Source organism: Sus scrofa, chromosome 15, assembly GCF_054392235.1.
Source record: "Sus scrofa isolate SSC_HxYL_T2T_F1_AM1 chromosome 15, Sscrofa_HxYL_maternal_Yorkshire_Landrace_v2.0, whole genome shotgun sequence".
In the NCBI taxonomy this organism is placed as follows: Eukaryota; Metazoa; Chordata; class Mammalia; order Artiodactyla; family Suidae; genus Sus; species Sus scrofa.
The window spans coordinates 80042884-80063213 of NC_139397.1; the positions used below are offsets into that span (position 1 = coordinate 80042884).

The following is a 20330-nucleotide window of genomic DNA, read 5'->3' on the forward strand; positions in this document are numbered from 1 at the left end:
CGGTACAGACTCTCCTGGGGTGTGGTTGCCCTCTGTCCACCCTGCCCCTTGCCTTCTGCAACTTGTTGATGCAGATCTCACTTGTCTAGTTTTTATGCCATAGTCCAAACAGTAGCCACAAGCCACAGTAGCTACTTATATTTAAATTAATTTAAATTACTTAATTTTAATTAAAACTTAAAATTCACTTCCTTGGTGGCACCAGCTACATTTCAAGTACTCAAGTCACAGGTGGCTTGTGACTGCCATTTTGCTTGGAGCAGATAGAGAAAATTGTATTGAACATTGCTGCTATAAACTTGTCAGTCATAGAAAGAATCCTCTTAGCCTTCTATTCATCTCATCTCCTATACCCCCCATGAGACTGTGAGATTCTCTGAAAGCAGGGATGGGCTGTGTTATCTCTGAGACACAGCTTCTAGTTCAGGGCAGTGCAGGAAAGGCCACTCACAAAATATTTGCTAATGGTCTGGCTGACCCCTTCTCTTTTGCTCCCATAGCAAGTACCTTGCTTGGTCACGACACTATGGCACACTATCCCCCCCAATTTCTTATTGCTTTTTATTAATTTAAAAAGCAGTACAGAAAAACTGAGAAGAGGCAATAAGAATCAATAGGTAATACGCTCACCTACAGACAACCACTCAACATTTTGGAGTATTTCCTTTAATTTATTTAGCAAATAGATACAGTAGAATTCAGCCTTTTTATGTGATGTATGTATGGGGACTATAATCACCACTACAATCTAGATATAGAACATTTTCTATCAACCCGCAAAAGTTCCCTCCTGCTTCTTTATGGTCAAAACTCTCTCCCCAGCCCTCCCCCTGGCAATCACTGGTCTGGTTTCTGTTCTATAATTTGACTTTTCAAGAATGTCATATAAATGGAGTTGTAGAGTAAGTGGCTTTTTTAGTCTCACTTCTTTCATTTAGCATAGTGCTTTTGATATTCACCCATATCATTGCAAATATATGTTCATTCCTTTTTATTGCTGAGTGTACTCTGTTTTATAAATATACCATCATTTGTTTATCCATTCTACAGTTGATGGACCTTGGGGTTTTTTCTAACATTGGGGAATTATAGAATAATTATAAAATAATTATTTTCATTTCTCTTAGGAAAACTCCTAGGAGTTGGGTTATCTTGTGGTAAATATATGTTTAATATTATAAGAAAAACAAACTGACTTCCAAAGTGGCTTAACGAGTTCGCATTGCCACAAGTGATGTGTGACATTTCCAGCTGCTCTGCATCTTTACCAGCACATTGTATTTTACTTTTTTTTTTTTTTTTTTTTTTTTTTTGCTTTTTAGAGCCTCACCTGCGGCACATGGAAGTTCCCAGGCTAGGGGTCAATTTGTAGCTACAGCTGCTGGCCTATACCACAGCCACAGCAATGCCAGATCTGAGCCACATCTGCGACCTATACCACAGCTCATGGCAATGCTGGATCCTCAACCCACTGGCCAGGGATCGAAACCACTTCCTCATGGGTAATGGTCGGATTTGTTTCCGCTGTGTCACAACGGGGAACTCCTTTTTTTTAGTCAAGTCATTCTAATACATACACGATGTAGCTCATTTTGTGATTTTAATTTGCATTTTCCCAGTAGTTAATGACATTGAATATCTTTTTATGTGATTATTTGTTGTCAGTATCTCTATTCATGGCATGTTTTGTTTGAATCTTTTTCCAGTTTTTAAATTAGATTGTTTGATTTCTTATTATGGAGTTGTAAGAATTCTTTATATATTCCAGGTGCCAGTACTTGTCAGAAGTGTGTTCTGCCAGTATTTTCTCCCAGTTGTGGGCTAGTCTTCATTGTCTTAATGTTTTTTGAAGATCAAAAGTTTTTAATTGTATTGGAAAGCAAAGGTAGTTATTTCTTAAAATTTTATTGTAGTATAGTTGACTTACAATGTTGTATTAGTTTCAGGTGTACAGCAAAATGATTCATTTATACATATATACATATCCATTCTTTTCAGATTCCTTTCCCTTGTGGGTTTTTACAGAGAATTGAGTAGATTTCCTGGTGCTATGCAGTAGGTCCCAGTTAGGTTATCTATTTGATATATAGTAGTGTATATATGTTAATCCCACCCCCCTAAGAACAAAGACTAATTTCTAATTAAGTACTTGCCATCTGCTGAACTTTGATCCTCACTGGAGTTATAATAATGCCTAAGCTTACATTTATACTTTTTCAACAAAATAGGTACCTATTGGCTCACTATCTTACCATGAATATTTTTCACATGATTAAATATTGTTTGAAAACAAGATTTGTAATATGTATATAGTACTCCCATGCTATATCTTAATTTATTTAGCTATCTCTCTCTACTTGGATGTGTTTATGTTTATTCCAATCAAGGCTAAAAAAAATTAGAGAACTATATGATGACCATCCTTTGAAGAAATCTCTGTGCACATTCTCCACTTATTTTCTTAGTATAAAGGCTTAAAATTACAAAGACCGAGGCATAGGCATAACACTTCGCTTTAAATTGTCTCTTCAGAAAAACTAGTAGTGTCTTGAAGCAAAGATCTTGTCTCATTCCTCTTGTCATGCCAGTATATGACAAAGATCCTGTCACACTGTAGGGGCACCATACACACTTGATGGCTTGAAAGAATTCCACTGAGCTTGACCCTTTCCCCTTCCTCCTGTTGAAGAAAGTAAGAGTCCCCTTAGCTGTCTACCTCGCCTTCTCAGATGATGGGAAAAGGAGGAAAGTTTTCTTCTAAAAGAAAACTTGCCAAGAAGATGTAGGTTCCCAGCAAAGCTAGGTGACAAGCCCTGTTGCTGCTCAGCAAAGCCCTTAAGGGGCCCCACCCCCAGCCCATATAAAGCCGGGGTGCAGTGGGGCAGCTGCAGCTGGCACTCAGCCTCCAGAGCACCGGCATTGGCACGCGCTATGGCAAATGAAGTACAAGTCCAGCTCTCCCCACTGAAAGGGGGGCATCCTCCTGCAGGTAGGCTGCCCGCTAGCCCTCTGACCTGTGGACAGCAAGGCCCCACTGCTGCTACCGCCCCATCAATGCATTCAACAGAGGTGCCGCTCCCACAGAGCGGAGGCTCTCAACCTCACATTGCTACTTTAACTTCCGGCACCCTGATCTCCTCCTATGTCTTTGATACTTGGGGTTTGTGTTTAAAAAGCATCTGGGGATTTGTCAGGCCCTGGTTGAATTAAAACCTAATTATATATAAGGGATTGGGTGTTTGTGGAAAGGAACTGGTGGAGAGTTTGGAGAGTTTCCTTCCCTGACTATAGGTGAGCAACCCATGCACACCTGGAAGGTGACTTGCTGCCATGGAAACTTTCCTCCCTAGAGGTTCCAGCTTTCAGACTCGGTCTCCCCAAGATGCCTGTACATCATCCAACTTTGTGCCTAGGCAAACCTGCTTCCATCCAGAGGACGGCAGCCCAATTTCTTGCTCCCTCCTCAGGCTCTGTGGTTGAGCAGTGTTATCAGTGATGTCATTTGTCTGTCACCAAGCTGAGGAACACTCTTTAATAAGGACACAAGCATGAAAGGGGCTGACTGGAAAAGGGAGCTATCGAGGTATTTTGCAAAACATCCACAGTTCTTATTTTTTTTTAATGTATTCTATTTATATCAACTCTCTGAAATATGGAAATTAGTTTTATTGTACTTAACCATATGTTTGCATATGTTGACTGAGGCATGCAGGCCTATTTTTAGCCAGTTTTATTTTCTTTCAACTGCCTTTCTCCTTTTTCTCCTTAAGATCTCAAGAGCTTGACCGCTTTGTTCTTGCCTTTCTCCATTAACAAAACTTACTTAGTGGTATAATTCTTTAGCTCCTCTAAGCCAAGGTTATTTCAGTCATTTTTAATGGAGAGGATGATGGCAGGTATAACCTTCATAAAGCATCAAAAACTGAAACAAGGTTCAGTGGCTTTCTGGTGGGCAGCCCAGCAGAAAAGGGTCAGGATTTTTACTGCTAATTCTGAGTTTCCTCTTCTTGGCACCATGCCCTAGTCTCCTATGGCAGATGCCTGACATCTTATGTTTGTAATTGGATTTAGGAATATTTAATGTTATCTCCATATAAAGATAACGATGCCAACTAATTATCAAGACCTATAGATGCAAATTATTAGGAGTTTATACATAAAGACAAAGAAAACACCCTTCTCTTTCCACCACTTACACTCACATCCTTCAGAAAACAGTTCAGCTGACATCTGATTTGCTACATGACATTTATACACAAAGAACACAGAGATAAACTTAACCAAATGAAAGTCTGAATGAAGCCACCAGTAACTTTCCATCCCCACCACTAATGATCGCTAATTACTCTGTATACATAGCACACCATGACGCCACCAAGCATGTCACAATGCCTCTGGCATGACAATTAATTATTATGAACTGTGACACTACAGATAAAAGGTTTGGGATAATTAGAATGGAGATGAAGGCAGATTTTTGCCTCCCTACTGAGGACAAGGGAACAAAGAAACCTCATCCTTCAGCTTGACTTGCTACATTTTTAAAATATGAACCAGATTGCCACGGCACAAAATTTTATTTATGGAACAAAAATAATTCATGGCCAGGATTCCATTACATCTCACCTGATTTTTATAGGCCGTGGACAGGTCCCTGAAAGTAGGCCACAGACATGGTATGGCGGGAAAGGTCTGACATGCTTTGGGAATCAGATGGCCCTGGATTTAAACCCTCCTTCCCTTCCACGTCTCTGAGCCTCAGTTTCTCAACTCTAAAACTGGGGGTAATAAATACCACCAGTAGTGTAAGGTTGTTATGACTGTTGAAGGCGATAACCTATGATGGTACCCAGCAGGTGAATGTTAATCTCCGTAAAATGTGGGCAGGATGAGTCAAACACAGAGCTGTCAGAAGAAGTTCTCTTCAATTGCAAGATCTCTCGATGTTTGAGGGCTGCGTGAGGCACTGCTGCCGTGGTCAGAACAGAAGGAAATGGCAATGGGGAAGACACATGTGCCTGACCCATCAGAGTTAAAAACGAAACCACTCCCAAGTCAGGCAGCTGTAACTCTTTCCCACCTACACGTGGAGTGCTCAGTGGGTTTTCTTTCATGTATATTAATGTAACATATTGCACCTCTGAGAGCCCTGGTTATAAATTTATGCTGTGAAACAAGACTGCATTAAACATGAGGTGGCCTGGGCTCTAGGACGCTTAGCTTTGGGTTTTCTGCTGTTTTAATTTTCCTCGCTCTCAGTTTTATAAGGACTCCATTCCATGAACAGCCAAAAATGTGTGAGTAGAAGGGAATCCGAGGAAGCTAAGTACATGTGTGATGAAGTAGAAAGAGCAGCAGTTCATGAATTTTTGTCTATATTCCCTACACTCTTTAATTTGGTTTGAGACAAATGAAACGCAGCCATCAGAGGGGTCACCACTGAACCCCAGAGAGAATCTGCTTCTGGCTCTTTAAAGACAGAGGGAAGTTTGGGGAGTGTATCCCCAAGGGGGAAACTAATGCAGACCATAGAGGAAATCAGAGCTACAGAAGGGCCAGTCTCCATTTCTAAAAAGCAAACACTGGCTTACTTCTCTCAACTCCAGTCTGCTTAGGTCAACTTCTGGGAGTTGATCTGTGAGGTTTGGCAGAGAGAGGTTGTGAGTCCCTGTCATGGGGCCAGGGGGGTTGATGTCAAGAACAGCTGCTATTCACTCAACCCTGTGTGCCTGGCACCGCACAGAGCCTTCTATTCGCAGCAACAGCCCTGTAGACCGATGATGTACCATCTTCCTTGTTTCACAGAGGAGCAAACTACAAGTCAGCAAGATAGAGGGGCGTGCCCACATAGCTGGTGAGCAATGGGGCAGAGAATTGACAGCAGGGTGGGCCCATGCCAACCAAGCCCTCCTGCTTGAAAGCCCTCTCTCCTTGCTTCGCAAGCTTTTCCTGATGAGTTCTTTTGTCTTGATTAGCAGCTTAGAATTTGCCAAAAAATCAACTGTCAATGCCAAGGAAACATTTTGCAAACATCTAACCTTTTAATTATAATCTTCAAATGGAAGTTCTAAGTCACAAGGCAGAATCTGCCCAAGCCTTTGTGGTGGCTGACTTTTTCACATACATTCTCTACTGATGAGTGAAGGAAAGAAGCTCAGTTTTTCTTGCAGGCTTGTTTTTGTCTTGACTCCCCTCTACCAAACACTGTGCAAAATGTCTGGAAAATCTTAACTAGAAAATGACTAGAAGTGTTCTAAACTCAAGGGTCTACTTTTGAAAAGCTATAAACTACAAAAGTGGCCACAAGAGGGTAACCCTTACTCAGAGAGTAGAAAGCAAAGTTTCATTTTCTCCACATCAAGGAAGGTTTTCTAATGAAACTATCAAAAGGGAATCTCTCTCTTGCATTTTTTATCTTTATTTCATTTTGCCTACTGAAAAAACCTAAAGTCTTACCTTGTGTATTTGTGTTCAAAGACCTGTTAAAATGTTAAATTGATTCATTTTATGTTTTGCCCAATTCCCGTTGGTTCTTCTATAAAAGTTCAAAAGGCAGCATAGTCCCAAACATGGACCTCTGTAAATGATTACAAATTTAAATGAACTGATTTAGTTCCAGTTAGACATAAAGAGGTACCATGAGTCAGACCATCTGGTATAAGCAAAATGGGCAAGAATCCAATTGTGTTGGGTGGCAAAGGTTTATTTCCAATGGTTTGTCTAGATCCGGAGAGATGTGCTCCTAGCAGAGCTTTGAAAATGACCCTTCCACACACTGGTTCTCTCTGGTTCAATCACCCCAATGCAGTGAGAGCCTTACTCTATATCTCAGCGTATCCATCTATGGTATGGGGAGATTCTCTTCTGCTTCTTTCTACTGTAAATGGCTGACCAAGTGACATTACCTGCCAGAACAAGTGTGGTACAAGAACTGTACTCTGAAAATTCAAGGAATGGCTTACTTATACTTCCTAAATCAGTTAGAGCCCACAGCCCTGGGTAGATTCAAGGGCTTCTGGATGGAAGGTAGGAATCATAAGGGAGGATTTTTAATTTCCCCTTAAATGCCTCTGTTTTATTGTGCTTAAGAATGAAGAACTCCCAAAATTCTCTGGTGGCTCGGTGGGTTAAGGATCTGGCGTTGTCACTGCTGTGGAATGGGTTTGATCCTTGGCCTAACTTCTGCATGTTATGGGCCTAGCCAAAAAAAAAAAAAAAGAGAGAGAGAGAGAGAGGATGGATGAAGCACTGCCATATTTGCATTCTTTTAAAATTTCTTTTGGCATCTAATTCCTCTAAGTACACTATATTCTTTTGAAAGGGAGGAAAGTGATAGATTTTTTATTGTAGGTAGATAGACAGAGTTAGAATCACAGTAAAGACTTTATAATAAAAATCATGTAATTCAACTTCTACCAAATTCTCCACAATCCTTTAAAAATATTCATGGCAGGGAGTTCCCACTGTGGTGCAGCAGAAACAAATCCTAATAGTATCCATGAGAATGTGGGTTTGATCCCTGGCCTCATTTAGTGCATCAGGGAGCTGGTATTGCAGTGAGCTATGGTGTAGGTCACAGACACAGCTTGGATCCTGCGTTGCTGTGGCTGTGGTGTTGGCTGGCAGCTGTAGCTCCAATTCGACCCCTAGCTGGGAACTACCATATACCATGGGTGCAGGCCTAAAAAGCAAAAAAGCAAAATAAAAATAAAATAATAAAATATTCATGGCAGATACACTTCTTCTCCTTAACACACTAAGGGGCCAAAGACATACTCTTATAATAGGCAATCTACTTCACTTTGAATAACACAGTTGTGGAGTTCCCATCGTGCCTCAGTGGTTAATTAACCTGACTGGCATCAGTGAGGACGCAGGTTCCATCCCTGGCCTTGCTCAGTGGGTTAAGGATCCGGCATTGTGGTGAGCTGTGGTGTAGGTCACAGACGTGGCTCGGATCCTGCATTGCTGTAGCCCTGGCGTAGGCTGACAGCTATAGCTCTGATTGGACCTCTAGCCTGGAAACTTCCATATGCCACAGGTATGGTCCTAAAAAGACAGAAAGACCAAAAAAAAAAAAAAAAAAACCACAGTTGTACATAGCCAGAATCTACCTTTGTGGAACTTTTGTTATTTGGTTTTCATTCTCTCCTCTGGAAAAACATAAATAATAATAACTACTAATTATTAAGTGCCTACCATGTACCAAGTGCTTCTGTTACCTCTGTTCTCTAGAACAACCTGAACAATTGGTATTATTCTCTTTTTGAAGGATGCAGAAACTGAGCCTCAGAGGATTTTAACTATCCTGCTCAAGGTCAGAGCTCTGGAGGGGTAGGGCTTTTTGACTCTGCATAACATTTCCTCACCAGGAAACAAATCCTCCTCCACAAGACAATACCTCAGACCCTTGAAGATGGCACCGTAAGCTCCCCTTGAGTCTTTGCATCCTCAGAAGTCATCTTTCTAGTTTCTCCAGTTCCTCGTATGACACGGCTCCTTCTCCACTCTGGTCACTCTCCTCTGGACATTCTCTAGATTATCCATGTCCTTTCAAATGAGTTGCACAGAACTCAACATTCCAAAGGTCTTCTCACTTTTAACTATTGCTTGTTTTAACAGTAGCAAGTGTGCTTCAGTAGTTGGCAATAACAATCAGTGGAAGAAAATGTGAAAAACAGCAGCACCAGAGAAAACAAGAGGAACATTAATAAGAAAACAACTACAGCACTCCATATTTTAAAAGCATTTGTCATATGGAGAATTTGAAAGATACTGTTGGGAGGGGTACTGAAGGCCCAAGCTCTAGATCTAGAGCTATTGTGATTTAATTCCTCTTGGTAGAAGAGACACTGGTGCTGTGATCCCCACCCCTCATACGGTGAGACTTCTCAGGCAGTCTTACAGAAAAGCCTTCCCTTGGTTTATTTCATCTCTGTGTTCCATGGCTATTCAGAAGATGTTTCCACATCACTTCTTTCTTGTTCCTGATTAGTTTACATGCCTTTTGTGTGCATATGAGTTTGTGAATTTAAAGCAGACTATGATGAAAAGAACATTTTTTTGACCTTAACATTACAAAGTTCTAGTGAAATGCCTTTATAATTAAATTATAAATGTAATTAATTTTAATTTAATTTTTTTCAATAAAACAATAAAAACTTGGTGATTCAGCATGACCAAGAGAATTTATTCCATGAATACAAGGATGGTTTGATAGTAAAATATCCATTAATGTCTTTATAAATTTTATATCTATTAATATAGTTAACCACGTTAAGGAGAAAAAAAACATATGATCAACTACATAAATGCTAAAAAGGCATTTGATAAATTCAACATGCTTTTGTAATTTTTAAGCCCAAACAAAACAGTAAAAGAGGATATTTTCTTATCATAATGAGAGAAATACATTTGAATATTATATAGTATATATATTATAAATGGGTGTGTGTGTCCATCCAACTAAGTACACATCACACTTAATGGGAAAATGCTAAGAGCAATCCCTTAAAAATTAGGATGACAAAGATGTTCATCTCACAACTATTTAATGGTATTCTAGAGAAAGTAATACTATAATTTTTACAGATTATATATTTTTTTACTTGGAAAACCTAAGAGAATCAACAAAAATATTTTAAACAATAAGAGAATTCAGTAAGATCTGGGTATAAAATCAATGATATTAATACAAAAACAACAATCTATAAGTCATAATGGAAGAATAGACCCTCTTTATCAACAGCAACAACAAAGAGAAAATGCTTAGGGAATAAACCTAATAATAAATGTGTAAGATTTATGTGAACAAGTTACTGAGGGACCCAAAAGAAGATTTTAACAATAGAAAATCATACCACATTCTGGAACAGAGAGCTACCAGGAATGTAAAGATAAGAATTTTCCTTTAAAAAAAAAAAAAATCCATAAATTTAAAGTAAGACTATTGAAAAACTACCAAAACAGTTTTTTTGGAAGGAATTAACAAACTTATTCTACAGTTCATATGGAAAAATAAGTAAGAATAAGGAGTCAAATTCTGCAAAGTATAGCAAAGAAGGATTATTAAAATTAAAATATAATGCCACAATCATTAAAATAGAGTTATAATGGCAGATAAACAGATGGAGAAATTAATGGAACAGAAGACCAACAGGAAAAAAATGGACCAGGAGTTCCCATCGTGGCTCAGCAGTTAACAAACCCCACTAGTATCCACGAGGACATGGGTTCGATCCCTGGCCTTGCTCAATGGGTTAAGGATCTGGCATTGCCATGAGCTGTGGTGTAGGTTGCAGATGTTACTCAGATCCTGAGTTGCTGTGGCTCTGGCATAGGTCAACGGCTACAGCTCCGACTGGACCCCTAACCTGGTAACCTCCATATGCCTCGGGTGTGGCCATAAAAAGCCAAAAAAAAAAAAAAAAAAGTGAACAATTTATAAAAAGAAAATACTGAAACTACAGAAACAAGCTCAACTTTTAACAAAATGTAAGAAATGCAAATTACCTTTTTCTTAATAGTTAACAAAACCAAACATTTTCTAGTTTGCATTTTTGCTTGAAGTGTGGGGAAACAATTACTGTCATTGTACCTGGTGAGACTGTAAATTGGGGCAATCTCTATGAAAGACAATTTGGTAAGATTTAACAAAATTCCAAATATTTTTGTCTTTTTAGGGCCACACCCATGGCATATGGATGTTCCCAGGCTAGGGGTTGAATTGTCAGAGCTGTAGTTGCTGGCCTATGCCACAGGCACGGCAATTTGAGATCTGAGCTGCATCTTCGACCTACACCATTTCTCATAGCAACACCAGATCCTTAACCCAATGATCAAGGCCAGGGATTGAACCTGCATCCTCATGGATGCTAGTCAGATTCATTTCCACTGAGCCATGATGGGATCTCCTCCCAAATGCACATACTCTTAAGAATTAACTAGAAGATCACTTCTAGGAGTTTATCCCATGGATAAACTTGCACTTGTGCAAAATTATGTATATAAAAGGATATTCACTGCAGCATTATTTGTGATAGCAATAAATTAGAAACATCTAAAATGTCCAACACAGAATATTTATATAATAAATATTTCAAGCAGAAGTCAGGCATTCTCTCTGTATATATCATTTGGAAAATTACTCCAAAATATGAGACAAAATGAAAAATATAAATAAGACGTAGAGCACTGTGTATCTTATGCTGCCATTTAAAAAATAATACATATGTATATGTATAAAATATCTATACATGAGTACATAAGAAATTTGTAACATTCGCAGTATCCAGGGAGATGAACTGGAGGCCTAAAAATAATGGTAGAAGGGAGACTACAAACCTTTTCATGCTTTTTGAATTGAATTGTGTTCTTTATACAGGTACTATTACATAATCAAAAAATGACTGAAATAATAATTTTAAAAGAAAAAATGATGAAGTCAGGTCACATTAGCATTAAGAAATAGAATAGGTTTTCCTATTTTTCACTCTATTGAAGCCAGTTTCAGAACATTGCTGATCTCACATTTCCATAAAAAGAATTAATAGGTTCAAATAAATCAATGTCCGTTTAGCTTTTTCTCATTCAAACTTGTCAGATTTCAGATGTGCAGATTTCCTGGGAACAGAAAAAAGTATTTGCTTTGACTTGCAATCTAAAATGGGTTGTTCATTTTCAAAAGTTGATTTCATCTGACATTGTTAAACACTTGAATTGCTGTTAGGTCATCTGTAGCCTAATTAACACTAATTGATCTCTTGAATGGCAGGATTATTAATGTAGTTTAATTACTCATTAGAACATCTGGGAAGGTTTGGGGTTTGGGATGGAAGTGGGTATCTGGTGAGATCAGAAGCATCTCTCTTGAGTTAAATGCTTGCTATCACCGCATGCCCTGACTTTTGGCTCATTCTCCAGTCTAGCTTTTGAAAGCTTTGGTTGGAAAAAAAATTTGCAAGCCTTGCACAAATTTTAATCTCGTGGGAAAACAGGAGGGTCATGTTGTAATCATTGGTTGCTATCATGAAAAATGTAATTGGCTTTGTAATAAGAAAAAATGTTTTTCAGTGAAAGGGAGCATGTTATTTCCTCCCCAAATTGAAGGTATAAATACCTCTGCTTTTTTTAGCCTCAGTTCCACCTCTCCAAACACCAACAAGCAAACCTTAGCCCTTCTCTCTCTCCCTGACCAAAATGTTTTTTCTTCTGTTATGTTAGTTCAGGGTAACTTTTTATTATGTGATTTTATTATTATTATTATTATTATTATTACTGTATTTTTAGGGCCCCACCCACAGCATATAGAGGTTCCCAGGCTAGGAGTCCAACAGGAGCTGTAGCCACCGGCCTATGCCAGAGCCACAGCAACGCTGGATCCGAGGTGCATCTGTGACCTACACCACAGCTCAGGGCAACTCGGGATCCTTAACCCACCGAGCGAGGCCAGGGATTGAACCTGTATCCTCATGGTTACTAGTCAAATTCATTTCCGCTGCCCCACAAAATGAATTTTAGATAAAAGTTAATTCTTCAAAAAATAATTTCTGAAATCTTCAGATCTGAATTCATACCTTGAATAACAAAGCAAACTTTCTCTTGCTGCTCTGTGACACCCTGTTGATGCTTATTTGTTTATAGTAAAAGCTGGAGGAAAACGAATTTCCAAAAAACAAGAAATTGGCGTCTTGGAGAGACACACCAAAAGAACAGGATTAGAGAAAACCAGGTAGGGAACTGCTTAATTTCTTTTCCTTCTTCACGTTGAGGAGTTTTAAGTGACTCTACTTCCAGAAGTCAGAGGCTTCGCTGTATCTTAGGATAAACCAAGGCTCCCTAGGCACTTGTTAACCAGAGTTAGAGACAGCTGGCAGGTGGGGTAGGATGGGGTGGGGTGGGGGTTGGGGGAGTCAAGATGGGGCAGTGGAAGAAGCATGGGGGAAGGTAACTACTCTCTTTGCCCATCCTCCTCCTTTCTATAGCAGCACAGCTGCCTCCTACTTTAAAAAAAAAAAAAAAAAAAAAAAGTTGTATATATGTATAACTGGAATCACTTTGCTCTACAGCAGAAATTAACACATCATTATAAATCAAGTATTTTTCAATGAAAAATAAAAAGTCCAGGAGTTCCCATTGTGACTCAGCAGTAATGAACCGACTAGTATCCATAAGGACACAGGTTCAATCCCTGACCTTGCTCAGTGGGTTAAGGATCCAGCATTACTGTGAGCTATGGTGTAGGTCGCAGACACAGCTCAGATCTGGTGCTGCTGTGGTTGCGATATAGGCCAGCAGCTGTAGCTCCAGTTCCAGTTCGACCCCTAACCACAGGTATAGCCCTAAAAAGCAAAAAAAAAAAAAAAAAAAAAAGGACTAAATAAATAAATAAAAATAAAAAGTACAGTTCTGAAAGCATCCAAACAGGACTCTTGTTCATATATCTTATTTTCACATTAGCCTCTAAAGTACTATCCCTAAACCTACCCTGTTTTTGTAATATGCTTTCTGCTAAAGCAAATCTATTAAAAATAAATGATTTTTATTATTTTTAAATTCATCATTCAATTATTTAGAAAATAATGGCCACTATATTTAGCACAGCCAGAAGGCATTTGGATACTGAGGTTGGTTTCTCCCTGTTTCTTCCACCATAACCTTGACACACTGTACTATTCTCAGAGCTAAGCAGAGAGCTGGGCGCTAGATCCCAGGCACACATGGCCCACCCTCTCTATACCTTGGGTAAGTAAAGTAGTGTCTTCACCAAGAAATAAACCTGCAAAACTGGCTCTTCCATCTCTTTCAAGATGGTTTCCATGAGTTGATGAGTGATTCAAAAGGGGTGCATTAGAGGATGCTCTGGTATGTCCTTAAGAGCTAAAACAGTTAAGCCTCAGAAAGAAAACTTGGAGGGAAATAGGCTATGGAATGTCTCTGTTTTTTTTTTTTTTTTCATATAAAATTACTTTTTACGTCACTTTAAAAGTTTTCATCTCAATTTCTGGGGAGGAAATTTTTGAGGATTTTTCTACGTTAAAATGAAATGATCTATCCAAAATATGTAAAGAACTCATACAACTCAGTTGCAAAAAAGCAAACAAGCCAACATAAAAATGGGCAAAACAGGAGTTCCCATTGTGGCTCATTGGTAACAAACTCAACCAGTATCCATAAGGATGAAGGTTTGATCCCTGGTCTCACTCAGTGGGTTCAGGATCCAGTGCTGCTATGGCTGTGGCATTGGCCAGCAGCTACAGCTCTAATTTGACCTCTAGCCTGGGAATTTTCAGATGCCTTGGGTGTGGCCCTAATTAATTAATTAATTAATTAATTAAAATCAGAATAGACATAAAAATGGGGGGGTTGCTTTTTAGGGCTGTGCCAACAGCATCTGAAAGTTCCCAGGCTAGGGGTTGAATTTGTTTTTTGTTTTTTGTTTTTTGTTTTTCCACTGTACAGCAAGGGGGTCAGGTTATCCTTACATGTATACATTGCAATTACAATTTTTCCCCCACCCTTTCTTCTGTTGCAACATGAGTATCTAGACATAGTTCTCAATGCTATTCAGTGGGATCTCCTTGTAAATCTATTCTAGGTTGTGTCTGATAAGCCCAAGCTCCCGATCCCTCCCACTCCCTCCCCCTCCCATCAGGCAGCCACAAGTCTCTTCTCCAAGTCCATGATTTTCTTTTCTGAGGAGATATTCATTTGTGCTGGATATTAGATTCCAGTTATAAGTGATATCATATGGTATTTGTCTTTGTCTTTCTGGCTCATTTCACTCAGTATGAGATTCTCTAGTTCCATCCATGTTGCTGCAAATGGCATGATGTCATCCTTTTTTATGGCTGAGTAGTATTCCATTGTGTATATATACCACCTCTTCCGAATCCAATCATCTGTCGATGGACATTTGGATTGTTTCCATGTCCTGGCTATTGTGAATAGTGCTGCAATGAACATGCGGGTGCAAGTGTCTCTTTTAAGGAGAGTTTTGTCCGGATAGATGCCCAAGAGTGGGATTGCAGGGTCATATGGAAGTTCTATATATAGATTTCTAAGGTATCTCCAAACTGTTCTCCATAGTGGCTGTACCAGTTTACATTCCCACCAGCAGTGCAGGAGGGTTCTAAGGGTTGAATTTGAACTGCAGCTGCCGAACTATGCCATGGCAACGCCAGATCCAAGCCGCATCTGGGACCTACACCACAGCTCACAGCAATGTTGGGTCCTTAACCCACTGAGCAAGGCCAGGGATTGAACCCTGCATCCTCATGGATACTAGTCCGTTTCTTAACCTTCTGCGTCACAACAAGAGACATTTTTCCAAAGACAGATAGATAGCCAATAGGTACGTGAAAAGATGCTCAACATTGCTAAACATCAGGGAAATGCACATCAGAACTGCAATAAAATATCAGCTTATGCCAGAAGCTGATATAGAATGGCTATTATCGAAAAATCAAGACATAACAAATATGGCAAGAACTGGAAAAAAGGGAATCTTTGTGCACTGTTGGTTTAAATATAAATTAGTACAGCCACTATGGAAAACAGTATGGAGGTTCCTCAAAAATTTAAAAATAGAACCACCATATAATTCAGCAATTCCTCTTCTGGAATTCGTTTAATGAAGAAAATGAAAACACTAACTTGAAAAGATATACACACCCCATGTTAATTGCAGTATTATTATAGTAGCCAAGATATGGAAGCAACCCAAGTGTCCACCAATGGATAAATGGATACAAAAATGTAATACACACACACACACACACAAAGGAATAGTGTTGAACCATAAAAAAGAAGGAAATCTGCCACTTATGACAACATAGATGGACCTTGAGGGCATAATGTTAAGTGAAATAAATCAGACAGAGAAAGACAAATACCAAATACCATATGTCTTATATGTGGAATCCAAAAAGAAAAAAACAAAACAAAACAGGACAACAAAACAAAAGCTCAAGCTTATATGGATACCGAGAGCAGACTGGTGGTTGCCAAAGCTGGGGGGATGGGTGGCTGGGGTAGAAAATGGGTGAAGGGGATCAAGAGGTACAAACTTCCAGTTATAAAATAAATAAGTCATGCGGACATCCTGTACAGCGTGGTACATACATTACTAACTAAAATTAATGATACTGTATTGTATATGTGTAAGTTGCGAAGAGAATAAATCTTAAAACTTTTCATTTCATGAAAAATGTTTATAACTATGGATGGTGAGGGATGTTAACTAGACTTATTGTAGTGATCATTGTGCATTATATCAAATCATTATGTTGTACACCTGAAACTAATACGATGTTATATGTCCATTATACCTCAATTTTACAAAATGTCCCCTTTTGGCATTAAGGGTTAGTTTCTTCTGAATCAGAAAAATAATCATCATATAATGAAAGCAAAGCTCTAAGTCCTCAGGAATGGAGGGTCATCTAGGACAGTTCCTGGAATAGAGGAAGCACTCTGTAAATGACACCAGACTGTCATTGAATTGCCAGCTGGTTCATTTTGAAAGCCTATCCTGCTACTAAAACCTGACCCAAGCATAAGCCCTGTTTATTGTGACACTGGTCAACGTGCCTGAGCCAAGGGCTCAGGAATTAAGGAGTCACAGCTTGGAAATGATCTTCTAGTTGGCAACCAATAGGCAAGTTATTCATTTCTCAGCAAATGGGACTTTATGTTAATTCTAACATTAGCTGAACAATACGGGAGGAGAAGTTGCCTAGAGGGTCATAAAGTGGTGATTGGAACGCTCTTTAAAAATTCAGTTGTTTTCAGAGTTCCTGCTGTGGTGCAGTGAGTTAAGGATCTGGCATTTTCACAGCTGTGGCATAGGTCAGCGGCTGCAGATCAGATTTAATCCCTAGCCCAGGAACTTTCATATGCTGCAGGTGCAGCCAAATTAAAAAATAATAATAACAACAATAATTGTTTTCTAATACTCCTTAAAAGCTGGGAATTGGACTACTACAGAACTTGAATAGCAAGAAATAGCTCTCTCTTGCCCTATTTACCAGGAATAGGGATAGATATGTGGGACCGGAAGCATTTTAAGGAAAAATAATACAAAATTACAAATAAGAGATGGTTGGGGTCCCTCCCAGGACCTTGGAGGTAGTCTGTGCAGTGAGAGGCCCTAAAGCCTCCTTAGCTCCCCATAAAGTCACCTCTGCTCTTTTGTTTGTTTGTTTGCTTTTTAGGGCTGCACCCAAGGCATATTGAGGTTCCCAGGCTAGGGGTCAAATTGGAGCTACAGCTGCCAGCCACAGCCACAGTTACAGCAACATCACATCTGAGCCACTTATGCAAACTACACCACAGCTCATAGCAGCTCCAGACCCTTAACCCACTGAGCGAGATCAGGGACCAAATCTGCAACCTCATGTTTCCTAGTCAGATTCATTTCCACTGCACCACGACGGGAACTTCTCACCTCTGCTCTTTATACCTGCTTCCTGAGTATATGAAGGAGGATACGATTGCCTCCTTTTCATGGACAAACATCTCCCCTCACATCGTCTGGGAGAACAGCTTTTGAAAAATATAGCACAGAAAATAAATTTCTCAGCATCATCAATCTGTGTCCATTTCCTAATAACTTCTGCTTACCAACATAAACCATCCAGAAAAAAAATATGCCAAGTGCAAAGTTCCCTTCAAGAAATTGTACTGTAGGCGCGACCCTGATTGAAAGTCTCCCACAAAATAACTTTTCCTGAGAAAAGAGGCCAGACACAAAAAAGTCCATGTTGCGTGGTGCATTTCACAATGCACAAAAAAAGTCAAAATAGGAGTTCCCGTCGTGGCTCAGTGGTTAACAAATCCAACTAGGAACCATGAGGTTTCGGGTTCGATCCCTGGCCTTGCTCAGTGGGTTAAGGATCCAACATTGCCCTGAGTTGTGGTGTAGGTTGCAGATGCAGCTCGAATCCTGAGTTGCTGTGGCTCTGGCGTAGGCCGGTGGCTACACCTCCAATTAGATCCCTAGCTTGGCAATCTCCATATGCCTCGAGAGTGGCCCAAGAAATGGCAAAAAGACAAAAAAAAAAAAGGACAAAGTCAAAATACATGGGGCTATAAGTCAGGGTTGTGATTATCCTTAGGGGCAACTGATTTGACTAGTGTTCAAATGTGAATATTCACCAACCTATACATGGATAATATGTGCACTTTTCTGCATGTAGACTGTACTTCAACGAAAAGTGAAAAATATTATGATTGTTTGGCCTGTTGTAGCACGTGAGCATATAGAGCAAGCAGGATTTTTCTTTCTTTTTTTTTTTTTGAGTTCCTGGGCTAGGGATCAGATCTGAGCCACATTTGCAACCCACACCACACCTGCAGCAACGCAAAATCCTTTAACCCACTGTGCCATGCTAGGGATCAAAACTGCAAACTGGTTCTATGGAGATGCCACTGATCCCATTGCATCAGAGCAGGAACAACAGATTTTTAAATTTTTATTTATTTATTTGTCTTCCAGAAGTGGCCAAGCAGAGTGAAAGCTTAAAGGCCAAGTAGAAAACCCTCTGTATAAATCATTTAGCCCTGTTAGTGGGGAGGTTTCAGTTTTATATGAAGTTTCTTTCCATCCTCACAGCGCCATTGCAAATGTTGCCAAAATCCAGACGATGGATGCCCTGAATGACACGCTGGAGAAGGTGAGCCGTGGGTAAGGCGCATCCCGGGAGCTCCCAGCCGGGATTCACCCCACATGTCAGGCTGCATGGGTGAATGATCTGATGACCAAGGAGGTTTTTTCCAACTCAGAGGTTTGATGGCCTTGTGAAAGAATCTGCTCTCAGTGCAAGGAACATGAAGTGGTTTTGATGAGAAAAGCTGATGCTCCCAAATTCCTGGTGTCTATTTAATAAATCATTTCAACAATAAAATAGAAAATAAAACAAGAATCATGATATCTAATTGGCAGAACTTTACTTTGCCAGCCCAACTATTTCTTGGGAACGTCGGCGTGTTGTTATAAAAAAGGCAGCCTGTGTATTGGGAACTCAGTCCCTTTTGACCTCCCCGCACCCCCACCCCACCGCCACCCCTGCATTCTCATAAGAAAATGTTTGATCTGAGGCCAGGCTGGCTTGTGGAGGGCTGCCCAGTTTAGGGCTGGAGGAAGCCTGGGCACAGACTGGCTTTATCTAGTAATGTCTATTTATAAAGGTGGCTGACCATTGGTATTTTTATTTCTATATCTTGAACCCTTTCTAAGTAGCTTTAGGAACTCAGAAAAGTCTTTCCGTATAGAGAGTGGTCTAGTTTTGGATCCAGTAGTTTGTTTTTAAATATTGTAAGTAAGCCGAGTGAGGTCCTTTTTCTATTTCTAGGGGCAGATACATTGAATTCAGACATTGAAGAACCACTCCTGCCGCCCCCCTTGAAGGGATAGGACCAGACATCCTTTGTAGAAGGAAGACCTGCTGTTACTGCCAAATCAGGGGTCTGAAAAAAGAGGAGAGTAGAAACTGTGTGGCTAGACTTCTGGGACCCCTCTTGGGCACTGGTTTCTCTACTTCCTGTCTCTAGGACCCAGAGCAAGTTACTCATCCTGAGCCTTTGACTTGTTGTTTGTAAAAGGAAGATAAGGAAGAGGATGTACTTCAGTTGGTGGTTGTGTGGAATAAATGAGATTCACACAAAGGAAGCTCTTAGAACAATGCCTGCCACAGAGTAACCAGTCTGCACTCTGTCCTGATTAGTAGCAGCGGTTTTAAGGCAGTGAAATGAAAAGGTATGTCTGAAAGTCCGTGAGGCAGGGAGTACCAGGCAAGATCTTGATGACTGGCAATAGCTACAGAAGCTTCCCAAGTGACAATGTTGTCACTGCTGTGACTCAGGGCACCGCTGTGTTGTGGGGCTTGGTTCTCCCATCAGAGAGACTAGAGGGGAGGTTGTAGGTGACTCTGCATTTCTGGCTTTAGAAGAAGGGCAAGGACGGATGATGACCCACCAGGCCAGGCTGCCCACTCCTGCCAACCACATTCTCTTGCTCCTGCTCACTCAACGCCTCTTCCTCAGGAGCAAGAGAATGCCTATATTAGAACTAAGTGGAATAGTCACGTTTTTCTAAATACATGTTAACCCAAAATTAAACAGTTGAAGAGAGTGGTCAGTAGATGTTGACTATGTACATTAGATGTGATGCCAGAGTCTATATTTTTTTTATAGACACATGTGCACGTGTCTGATATAAATTTGTTCTTTCTCTTTCAGTTAAAAATATCACTTCTGTATCTCAATGATAAAGTAATCCAATGGCAACAACAATCATAATAAGTTATATTTAGAAATCATAAGAAGACAGT

At 39.9% G+C, this 20330-nt stretch overlaps 1 protein-coding gene and 1 long non-coding RNA gene across 6 annotated transcripts in view; both read left to right on the top strand.

The window, feature by feature from the left end:
• LOC146395936 (uncharacterized) overlaps nt 1–20330 on the top strand; it is a 1175949-nt gene that overhangs the window by 413189 nt on the left and 742430 nt on the right. The window lies entirely within an intron of this gene.
• The window catches only part of DAPL1 (death associated protein like 1), a 933549-nt gene continuing 916106 nt past the window's right edge, over nt 2888–20330 (top strand). For 4 of the 5 annotated variants that reach the window (XR_014828737.1, XR_014828735.1, XR_014828736.1 and 1 more), the window contains exons 1-3: nt 2888–2989; nt 12643–12730; nt 18614–18674. Coding sequence is in view for 1 of the 5 variants with exons in the window: in NM_001185174.1 (NP_001172103.1) it covers nt 2932–2989; nt 12643–12730; nt 18614–18674 (207 nt within the window). In the remaining 4 variants the exon portion in view is untranslated. The remainder of the gene's footprint in view (nt 2990–12642; nt 12731–18613; nt 18675–20330) is intronic. The other variant, NM_001185174.1, reaches the window with a different exon arrangement.